This window comes from Aedes albopictus, chromosome 2 (assembly GCF_035046485.1).
Source record: "Aedes albopictus strain Foshan chromosome 2, AalbF5, whole genome shotgun sequence".
NCBI classification, from domain to species: domain Eukaryota; kingdom Metazoa; phylum Arthropoda; class Insecta; order Diptera; family Culicidae; genus Aedes; species Aedes albopictus.
This window is the reverse complement of record NC_085137.1, coordinates 470,990,282-471,002,696: the sequence shown is the minus strand read 5'-3', so window position 1 is coordinate 471,002,696 and position 12,415 is coordinate 470,990,282. Positions and strand designations below refer to the sequence as shown.

The 12,415-nt window shown below is 39.8% G+C and overlaps 1 protein-coding gene across 2 annotated transcripts in view; it reads left to right on the top strand.

The window, feature by feature from the left end:
• The window catches only part of LOC109406436 (myosin heavy chain, non-muscle), a 192,394-nt gene that overhangs the window by 30,555 nt on the left and 149,424 nt on the right, over positions 1 to 12,415 (top strand). For both annotated transcript variants that reach the window (XM_029870829.2, XM_019679532.3), the window contains exon 2: positions 301 to 516. In XM_029870829.2, coding sequence (XP_029726689.1) covers positions 301 to 516 — 216 coding nt within the window. The remainder of the gene's footprint in view (positions 1 to 300; positions 517 to 12,415) is intronic.

Genomic DNA, 12,415 nt, shown 5'->3' with positions numbered 1-12,415 from the left:
AGATTACTGTCACTAATCCCTACCACCCTGTAAAGGCTATATTGTGGTGCGTTTACCTGCGTAATGTAGGTCGGAATTCCAATACCAACACGCTGTTATAGGTATCTACCAACTTGTTTGTTGTTTTTGTTAACGATGATGATGATGATGACCCCTCGAAACGACCAGCGTACACACGCGTGAAAGGTCACACCACGGAAGCGGCGCGACTCGACGCCAAGATACCGGATCTTCTCTTCGTCTTCGTATTTACCTATTGAAACTGAAGTGTTTTTCCATCTTCTCTTCTTCTTCCCGCAGGGATTCGTCGCGGCCAGCATCAAAGGCGAACGTGGCGATGAGGTCGAGGTGGAGCTGGCCGAAACGGGCAAGCGCGTCCTTGTGCTCAAGGACGACATCCAGAAGATGAACCCGCCCAAATTCGACAAGGTCGAGGACATGGCCGAGCTCACCTGTCTGAACGAGGCGTCCGTGCTGCACAACATCAAGGACCGATACTACTCCGGGCTGATCTATGTAAGTACCCATCGCTGATGGATTGAATTACGTTATAGATTGTGCGATATTTAGCTAAATTCTTTGAGCATTACGTTGAGTCGTTGACTGTACAAACTATTCACAAGTTGATCCAATGTTTTTTTCCAAGTTGATCCAATGGTTTTTATCAAAGTTTCGATCTGTTTTTAAAATCCAACCCAAGATCCAATCGAACCCACAATAAAAAAAACCTAAAATTTTAGGAACTCGACACTGCGATCAAATCGGACAATTATGATTCCTTATTTGGTAGAAAGCGACCTTTACCATCGCCAGTCATCACACACAACTATCGTAACTTAAAGGTAACCTTTCAAACCGGTACCCCCTGACATCGGTGCCGACAACAGCATCGCCAATTTTCTCGTTTTTTTTATCCTATACTGCTGCTGACACACGTTGTCCGTCGATGCGATTAACCAATTGACAGGTATGGGCTCGCTCATATTATAATGATAGTTAATCCGTATCGCTCGTGTTGCAGCAGCAACAGGTTAGCAGCAACACTTCAGTCAACGGGGCTACTACTTGCCTGCCCCGATCGGAGATTGTTCATAACCGTCAAACAGATTTCGAAGCACCCCCAAAAATGTTGCCGTTCGTGGAGGTGAAAAATGCGGCTTATCTCCCGCTCAAACGACCTTCATCGAACAAGCAAGATTTGCTGGCAAACTCATTCACAATAAATACCTACGAGAGTAAATCATACACGATGCGGGATGACCGCAGCGCAATGTCCAAACACGTTCGGTGGAATGTGTGCCTTTATGGATTGCATTCCTTCGTACTCCGGTCGCCGAAGTTGTTTGAAATTTTGACTCCGGGGACCAGAGGTTCCAAATTTGGTGAATTCGTGACTCTTTTTTGGATGTCTGTTGAATTCTCATGTGGTTCGGTGAAACAGTTCATTGTCGAAGTAAGATTGATAACGAATCTATCAGGCCTGTCAAACATGTTTTGGAAAGAAAAAGGATCCATTAGCATTGCTTATCTTAATAATTTGGAGTCGGAGGGGTCATATATGACCCCAAGCTGTATAAATTCACACATTTAATAAAACAGAACACTGTCTCCGGCACAGTTGTTGCAAATTGAGTCCTCTATTGAGAAAAATGAGAATATCTGTATTTGAGATTTTTTGACAACATAGAACATCCTGAACACCTTGAAATTTGCAGAAACGAAATAATTGACATACCAGTTGTTTTGAAAGCTGAATTTGGATATGGGTTACGTTCTTATGTACATATTCAATTACCCTTCGTCAATAATATCAAAAGGTGTTATATTTCTGGGATGTTCTAGGTGCTTCAAACTGTCCAATAGTGAAGTACTTCAAATGTACATACAAGAATAATTTGATGTGTTTTCGCCTACTGGGATCCGTGAAGCTCTTGAAATCTAATTTGTCGTTTATAGACACTACAGAAATATTCCAGGTCAGCCAAACTACCTTGGAGTTCAGTACTTCAGATCTACACTCGTAACAATGGCCATATTTGTTATGCTGAGTAACTTTGCATAATCAATCACGGTTACTGAACCAATCTGAAGTCTACTAAATATTATTGCGGATTTTTAGAAAAATTTCCACTCTGCGGTAGCCGCCGAGTTCTACCGCAGCTGTCAAAGTCCTACCGCAGGCTTGAAAATCATCCTATCATTGAAACTGAAGGCCAAATCAAAGCATGCTTGCAAGGTGAATTGAACTGAAAACCAACAACAAACAATGATCATCGGCGTCGTATCCAAGGCTATCTAAGGCATCGCTAGGGCTCGCTAGGGTAGATCGATGATACCTCAGTGAAAATCAGTAGTCTGACAGCTGCGGTAGCTTTTCGCTCAACCGTAAAACGGAAAGTTTTCTCTAAATTAGCAATATAATAACCTTTGGGACATTCAGGGTCGTCCAAACACTCCTATAATAAAGTCCTTCAAATCTACAAGAATAACTTTATGTGTTTTAGCCATAAATAACATAAATTGCAAATTCTGCTGGAATACGTAAAGCTCTTGAAGTCTAAAATCTCATTCAGAGACACTATGGGGATATTCCAGGACAGCCAAACTATCTTGGAGTTCAGAACTTCTGGTCTACACCCGTAACAGTAGCCATATCTGATAAACTGAGTAACGTTGTATATTCAACCGCGGTTACTGGACCAACCTGAAGTCCACTAGATATTATTATAAACCTTTGGGACATTTGGAGTCGTCCAAATTGTCCTGAAGTTTAGCTCTTGGCAGTAACAGTAGTTATGCTCACAATGAACTGTAACAGACACATTCTACCGTGACGTTACAACGTTTTGACACCTTTTCGCTAAAATGTTCCATTATCTATATATATAAAAATGCAGTGGCATACGTGGGACCGCGCATAACTTGCGAACGGATGGTCCGATTTGGGTCGTCTAAGTTTTGTTCTGTTAGTTTTCACCCAAGGAAGGTTTATAAGGCATAAAACATGAAAAATGGAGAGTTTTAGGAAATTGTATTTTCAAACATTTTGAACGGGGACTTGGGCTACTTGGAACGTCAAAAAACGCAGTAGGCAAGACAAAGTTTGCCGGGGACAGCTAGTAACTCATAAATACGACCGTAAACCTTAAATATTTTTGCATATTGGGGTTCCTTTAGCAGTAAATATGATAAATTGCACATACTGTAATCATTGGAAAAGCTGGTTGAAAAGGAGAATGAGTAGTGTGACGTTACAACGTTGTAACGTCATGCTATTAATTCCCATTTTGAACTCATTTTTCAAATAAAAACTAACTGTTCAACAGATTATATTTATTGCAAATTTTACAAGGAATCCGAATTTACAGAAAAACTTGTAGTTAGAAGACACAGAATGTTGCTAATTGACAAATTGAGAGATGAATTTTTGAAAAAAATCGCGTTCTGGTGGGATTCGAACCCACGACCTAGGTGGCTAGGTATGCGGAGTGCGAGAGTAAGTCTCGGCTTCAAATAAAAATAATACGCTCTCACTTGTAGTTGTTGGGCACAAACGAGGGTGTGTTGTGGATTGACATCTAAGCCGAAAGAGAGATGGTTCTTGAAAAGGTGAATGTTCATGGTGAGGGCTCGGATTCAGTTTGGCTTTCTATTCCGCAGAATTAGTACCTGTTCTGTGGCTTAGTTGGTTAAAGCAACGGTCTAGCGAATACGGGGTCGTGGGTTCCAATCCCACCAGAACGCGATTTTTTTCAAAAATTCATTTCTCAATTTGTCAATTAGCATCATTCTGTGTCTTCTAACTACAAGTTTTTCTGTATGTTTATGACATACCAGCAGATCTGGTAAATGCCAGTAAAGGGCAACATATATCAGTGAATCCGAATATGCAAACATATTTGATGTTTATCGTTGTTTACCGAGTTAAAGTGATAAATCTGATCAAAATGGCGTCAAAACATTGTAACGTCACGGTGGAATGTGTCAATAATATACATCCAACAACTGATCTGACAATGTCCATGATAGATTACATATCATGGACATGATAGATTACATATCATAGCTTTGTATAATGAAAGAACTAACCTTTACACCCGTAGACTTAAGAATCTAAACTTAAGAACGGTTTGGATGACCTAGGATATCTCGACGGATCAGACTTACTGGGCATGATAGATTACAAATCATAACTTTGTATAGTAAAAAAAAGGTACCGTTTCACCCGTAGACTTTAGGATCTCAACTCAACAGTTTTAATGACCTAGGATATCTCGACTGATCTGATACTGCCTATTGAACTTTCAGAAGACTTACTGGGCATAATAGATTACAAACCGTAACCTTGTATAATGAAAAAAAGTTACCGTTACACCCGTAGCCTTTAGGATCTAAACTCGAGAACAGTTTGGATGACCTAGGATACCCCGATTGATCTGATACTGTCTATTGATTTTTCAAAAACCTTGCTGGATATGATAGATTACAAATCGTAACCTTGTATAACGAAAAAAAGTTAACGTTATACCCGTAGGCTTTTTAGGATCTAAACTCAAGAACAGTTTGGATGACCTAGGATATCCAGAAAAAAATATTCTGCAGCATATTCTACCCTTTTCATGCTGTTGAGCACCAAAACTACAGAAATATGTTGTCAATAAACTTACTGGCCATGATAGATTACAAATTGTAGTTTTGTATAATGAAAGAAGTTACCATTACACCCGTAGACCTTAGGATCTAAACTCAATAACAGTTTGAATGACCTAGGATACCCCGATTGATCTGATACTGTCTATTGAAGCTTCAGAAGACTTACTGGATATGATAGACTACAAATCGTAACTATATATAATGAAAAAAAGTTACTGTTATACGGCTTTAGGATCTAAACACAAGAACAGTTTGGGTTACCTAACACATACAGAAACAATATTCTGCATCATATTCTAAACTTTTTATGCTATTGAGCTCCGAAACTACAGAAATCTGTCATCAGTAGATTTACTGGCCATGATAGACTACAAATTGTAGTTTTGTATAATTAAAGAAGTCAAGCATAACTTTTCAATCCGACGTAACTCGAGAATGTAAACAAATCCGGGTTTACTGCTGCATGCATGATTCATAAAGCAAATTGAAGAATCCACATCACTGTTTGATGATTTATTGCTTAATTTGTTTAACTAAGCATATTTTTCCAAACGACGTATCTAACTATTTTGATGTTTACAACTTTACTGATAGATACACCGTTTTGATATATGAGAAAACCAAACGACGTATCTAGCCAAAATCAAAAGTAACAGATACACCAAACTGGCACCATACAAAAGCGACGTATCTGGCATGACGTATCTCGAACCAACCCGGTGTATGTGTATTTTTGTCAAAATTCATTTTGAAAATAATATGGAATGAGTAGGTTTTGTTCCTTACCTAGTGCGTGCAATATCCCTGGTGATGTTAAGCACAAAAAAACTTATGAAAAGTCTTTTCATAAAAAACTATTTTAGTGAAATGGTCGTCAACATTGACCATGAATTTACTCAGATCAGTGAAAAAGTTAGATACGTCGATTTGAAAAATTATGCTTGAAGTTACCATTACACCCGTAGACTTTAGGACCTAAACTCAAGAACAGTTTGGATGACCTAGGATACCCCGATTGATCTGATACTGTCTATTAAACTTTCAGAAGACTTACTGGACTTGATAGATTACAAATCGTAACTTTGTATAATGAAAAAAAAGTTACCGTTACACCCGTAGACATCAAAATCTCAACTCAAGAACAGTTTGAAAGACCTGATCTCATACTGTCTATTGAACTTTTAGGAGACTTTGAGATATAAACTTTAAGATTCCAGGATTTAGACTTTGGGATCTAAACACAAGAACAGTTTGGATGACCTAGCATATCCCGATTGATCTGATACTGTCTAATACTTTCAGCAGATCTACTGGACATGATAGATTAAAAATCGTAACTTTGTATAATGGAAAAAGTTACCGTTATACCCGTAGACTTTAGGATCTAAACTCAAGAACAGTTTGGATGACCTAGGTTATCCCGGCTGATCTCATACTGTCTATTGAAGTTTCAGAAGACTTACTGGACATGATAGATTACAAATTGTAGCTTTGTATAATGAAAGAAGTTACCATTACACCCGTAGACTTTAGGATGTAAACTCAATAAAAGTTTGAATGAACTAGGATGCAACGATTGATCTGATACTGTCTATTGAAGTTTCAGAGGACTTACTGGACATGATAGATTACAAATCGTAACTATATATAATAAAAAAATGTTACGTTGCACCCATAGACTTTAGCATTTAAACTCAAGAACAGTTTGGATAACCTAGGATATCCAGAAAAAATATTCTGCATCATGTTCTGTCCCTTTCATGCTGTTGAGCACAAAAACTACAGAAATATGTGGAAAAAACTATAATAACGCTTTAAAAAATTCCGGCTTCAAAGGGTTAAATTGACTACACATATGTTTCTCTGGTTGCTAAGCCGTGATTGAAAAGAAGCAATAGAAGTGAACAATGCATCAATTGAAAGTATGACCGGGAGAACCTTACTCACTGTGCGTAGCTCAGTGAATCCTATTATAAAAGGTTTAATGACGGCACCGACTACGTCCTTGGAGTCAGCTGAGCAACAGTAATGAATGTCAGTATTCAACCATTGCTATTGGTAGACCGTGTTCGTTTGGTTACAGATTTCACTCTAATATCCAATACGATCGATGCTATACCGATCATAAAGGATAATAATGACCGTGTTATACGTACTTTTATGCGGTAAAGATACATCGCATAAGATGCAGCGGTGATATATGTACGTGCATTAGCTGGACAACAATAACGCTGTATGACTTGGAGTGGTATCTTAGGCGATGTACGGCGTACACTATTGTGACATATTTTAGCATCTTATGCGGCTCAATATAAAAAAAAAACAATTTGTATGCACACTTTAACGAGTTTATTTTTTATATTTATGCGATTTTGTCCGTACACTAGTGAGAGTCAAATTGGCATAATATGGAAATACTAAGTGAAGTCGTATAATCATCGCAGTACGCAATCATGCGGATTCGTTTGAAACTGCGAGTTTGCTCGCATGCTTATGCGAATAAGTTAAGTTCGTTGCAATGAAACACCAGAATATCGTTTATTACCATGTAGTCATACCTTATAAAAGTTGATTTGTCTTCATATACGACTTTACCAGATACATCGTATGCGATGATATGCGATGATAATTGTCCCTCCGCCGTACATATGTGCGATAGTAACTTAAATAGTACATTATTCGATGTACTGCGTGCATTCTGTGTGACTCCTGATTACCTGCGTTTTGCTCCTATTGATCAATTGTGATCTCAATTGTACAGTCACTGATTTTGGCAGTTCATTGATCACTGCTATTACCTAATACCACCTTAGTAGTGGCTCCTTTTCGAAAACAATAATCATCGACCGATCAACCGGACCGATTGGTCGCACCGTCGTCATCACTAGTGGATACTGCACCTTTTCACCGGCTTTTATGGTCCCAAATCGACTAGGTATATTTAGGACTCACGGGAGATCCTGTTTTGTTTCGGTCACTTGCAATCGCGCGCACGGTCGTCAGTGTGAACATATATTTTCACATATCGCGCCATAAAGTAATGTTAATTGCTGCAACCCTACCCTGCCTCCCTCACTCAATCCCGCCCATTCAGGGACACCACCCCGCTCGCGATCAATGCTGGGCTCGGGCTGGGCCTCTACTCGCGGGATGTGACTTCTGTGGAATTCAAGTATGTCTTTTTACTTTTTTTTTCGCATTCGTCGTCCCCATACATTATGGTACTTTTGTCAACTGTTTTTGGGCATAAAGGTGCGTCGTCGTCGTCGTCGTCGTAACCCGCAGAAATCCATCGTACACGGTGGTGTGTCTCTCGAGGGTTATGTAGAAGCACCGCTGCGGCTGGCTCAGACTGGTTTTGTCTGTTTTTGGGTATCTGTGCCGTGCCGTGCTTGCAGATAGGTTATTGGGGTCCCAATTTCCTTGGAACCTTGGAATTTAATTAAAATAAAGTTGCAAAAAGTTTGTTGGGTTGATAATTTATGTGAGATCGACTGGGATGTAAATTGTGGATGAAGGCGAAAGTTACTGTGCATTGTGGTGTAATTGTCGTGTTGATAGGATTATCTCGGGTGCTTCAAATGGACCATGATATAGTACTTTTATTGTCTACACATTCATTGAGGTCTAAACATTTTCAAGCGTTACGAGTAAATTTGATGTAGGGTCTGGGACCATTTCGGCAGGAGCACCTATTTTGGGCACTTGTGTCTATAACTCAGTCAATTCCAAACCGATTGACTTGATTTTTGAGACACGATCAGATACGCACAGTATCTAGCTATGTGCAACAATTCAAGTCAATCGGTTTGGAATTGACTGAGTTATAGACACAAGTGCCCAAAATAGGTGCTCCTGCCGAAATGGTCCCAGACCCTACTTTGAAAGTTTTCATGCCCAAAAATATATTTAGAAATGACAAATTATGTGCTACGTCATCCAATCTGGCCTTGAGTTTCAAGCATAAGGCTTGTATTTATTGGTAACTGTTTATCTATAAGATCAGAGATATTCGATCATCCAAATCATCCTGAAGATTAGAAAATAGAATCTACACCAGCAACAGATTCTTCTCCTGGTGTTTAGAGTTACATTATAATACATGATCAACTATATTTATTGAAACCTATGGAAAATTCAAATTTTGAGTTTTGTCGTCCGTTTCAGACATTACCTGCCGACTCATTCGGTAGCACCTGAATTTACCTAAGTATGATTCTTTCATGGCATACTCGATCACTCGATCATGATCAACAACAACATCAGTTGTTCTGTCATTCTCTTTGAGTCTGGTCGTAATTTAGCTGACCAAATTTTCGTTGAAAACAACAAAAAAAATACAGTAAAATGAACTTACCAGCTCCGGAAATCCGTATCACACCCTCACCCCGAAGCCCCAGTACGGAATCTTTCGAAGTCGCTACTCCCAACAATACCCAGTGGGATCTCGTCCCGTACTGGTTCAACTGCTGTCCCCTTCCACCGTTCACCAATTCTCCGAGCAAGATTCCCAGCAAGAATTTCGATGAAATCGCATCCATACGGTTGCCAGAGTATCACCTCTTGGTGGATCACACCCTGGGAGTTGCGTGGAAAAGCATCTGTAACGGACGCAAGCACATTGGGCAGATGACACCCGATCAGCTGCTTTGGGCGGTCAAGTTGATCGAATCGCATCGAAGCAAGTACAGTCAGTACTCGGAAGATGTGGGCCGGATGATCCAATACCTTCAGGAGATTGTCCTGGCCATGAGTGTCAACGCTCACCCTGAACCGTCATCACGACATTCAGAATCTGTTGCAGCAGCGGAAGATTCATTTGTATTGGCGAACATGAGCCCTGAGAAGCCCGCGGCAGAATCTTCTGCTTTGCGGACTCCAGCGGCAGCTTCAACACCATTGATGACTAGAAGTACGACCGACGGCAGAACCAGAAAAGTGCTGATTGAAAATTTGAAATCCTTGCAGGGCATGGTGATCGACTGGAAGAAGAATCAAATGCGGTCGATCAAAACCAACATTGAACAGCTGGAGGCGATCGAGCAGATGCTCAAGTCCACTGCAGCTCGGGAAGATCCAAGACGGGACGATCAGCCTGTTGCAGGTGAAAATGTTGGTAGTTTGGGTAGAGGAAGATCTAACAATCATTCGCCACAGGGTGAAACGCCAAAATTCAATGCGAAACCTGCAATAGGAAGAGGTAGAAAGAGTTCGCTGAATTGTTAGCTTTGACATCTGATCGAAATTTCAAGTGACACTATAATGAAAATATAAAATTGTAATTGAAATTTAATTAGTTTATTACATTTTCCGATGCCTTTTATCAAGCAACAGGATAAAAAAATGCATACACCACCTGCCGTATCATAAGTTTGGACTTCTTAATTTCAAAATTTTATCTATAGCTGGTATTCTGTACTTCTTGCTTCTCAATAGCAGAGCATTGTTTACTATCTCAAGGTTACCCCTTGAAAATTGCAATGAAAAGTTTGATTGTCATGTTTACGTAACCTCATGAGATTCGTTTATGTAATCTCTTGGAATACTTCCAGAAGTATTTTGAGGATTCTACAATGGGTTCCAATTGGGTTCCTACGGTACGGTTCTGCTTGATATCTTCACGTAATTTCGTCTAAATCCGCTTGGTTGTGACTTGGAGTTCGGTAAAAAGTTCTTATTTGGATACCTAAAAACGTTTCTGACCTTTGGACCTTTTCTCCAGGAGTTCCTTCTGAGGTTAAACCAGATGTCCCTTTTTATATTCCTCTATGAGCTCCTGCATTGGGTGTCCTTAAGGCAGGACGGGAAAGGTGTTGAATTGTTGCTAGGAAGATGCAAATCTCAAATTCTACTCTGTATTATTGTTTAGAACAAATTTATCATTCATTTGCTCACTTGCGATACACAATAGACTAAAGTTCCGGATATGTCAGTGCAATGAAAATTTATATTTCTATCTTTAAAACCGTGAGGCAAATTGTTGAAAAAAAAGGAAAATTGCTTAAATAAAACTGCGTCCCTTGTCACCTTAAGTAGTTCCATCAGGGCATGTTCTTTTGGAAATTTCCCTAAACTCAAGATTTTTCTCAAAAGTGCATATGGGAATTCTTTCAAGATGTTTTTTCTTCTAGAAATTCTATTTGAGATTTCTCCATGAATTCCTTTTGGGGTTCCCCCTGGGATTCCTCCAAATATTGTTCTGGGATGCGATGCTGTAACTGTTTATAATATCAGAGATAATCGGTCATCCAAATCTTCCTGAGATCAGAAAATAGAATCTACACCAGCAACAGATTCTTCTCTTGGTGTTTAGAGTTACGTTATAATACATGATCAACTATATTCATTGAAACCTATGGAAAATTCATATTTTGAGTTTTGTCATCCGTTTCAGACATTACCTGCCGACTCATTCGGCAGCACCTCCCTAATTTAACCAAAGTATGATTCTTTCATGGCATACTCGATAACTCGATCATGATCAACAACATCAGTTGTTCTGTCATTCTCTTTGAGTCCGGTCGCAATTTGACTGACCAAATTTCCGTTGAAAACAAAAAAATACAGTAAAATGAGCTCACCAGCCCTTCATCTCTTCATAATAAACGAATTTTATGTAATCTCTTGGAATACTTCCAGAAGTATTTTGAGGATTCTTCAATGGGCTCCAATTGGGTTCCTACGGTACGGTTCTGCTTGATACCTTCACTTAATTTCGTCTAAATCCACTTGGTTGTGATTTGGATTTCGGTAAAAAGTTCTTATTTGGATTCCTAAAAACGTTTCTGACCCTTGGACCTTTTCTCCAGGAGTTCCTTCTGAGGTTAAACCGGATGTCCTTTTTTATATTCCTCTATGAGCTCCTGCAGTGGGGCCCCTTAACCCTTTCAGGACGGTTGTGTCATTTGCACCTCGCTGACGTGTTCTACAGAGGCGAGGTTCGTGGAAAAAGTCGTCCCGAAGGGGTTAAGGCAGGACGGGAAAGGTGTTGAATTGTTACTAGGAAGATGCAAATCTCAAATTCTACTCCGTATTATTGTTTAGATACACAATAGACTAAAGTTCCGGATATGCCAGTGCAGTGGAAATTCATATTTCCATCTTTAAAACGGTGAGGCACATTGTTGGAAAAAAGGAAAATAGCAAAAATAATACGGCGTCCCTTGTCACCTTAAGCAATTCCATCAGGGAATGTTCTTTCGGAAATTTCCCTAAACTCAAGGTTTTTCTCAAAAGTGCATACGGGAATTCTTTCAAGATGTTTTTGCCTTTCTCGTACACTAAGTGTACTGGAAAAGCTATATGTTCACTCCAAAAATGACTTTTTGATAGAAGGCCCGGAGGGTCGAGTCACATATACCAATCAACTCAGCTCGACGAATTGAGGTGATGTCTGTGTGTGTGTATGTATGTATGTGTGTGTGTATGTGTGTGTACAAAAAAAACTCACATCACTTTTTGGCAGTAAACCTCAACCGATTTTAATGACCAACGGTTCATTCGACGCGGAATCTGATCCCATTGTTTCCTATTGAAAACAGTTCGAATCGGTCCAGCCGTTCCGGAGTTATGGCCATTTAGGTGTTCCGGATCGGTACCCCAGGAAGGGGCCAGACATGAAAATGTTACAAACCCAACCATGCGACACATCAAACCGCGGCACTTTCGAAAACATGATGAACGGTAAACAGGAAAATAGTCTCGGATCATATCTGAACCGGTAGTGTTCCGGAACCGGTTCCGGGTGACCCGCCGGAAGTGG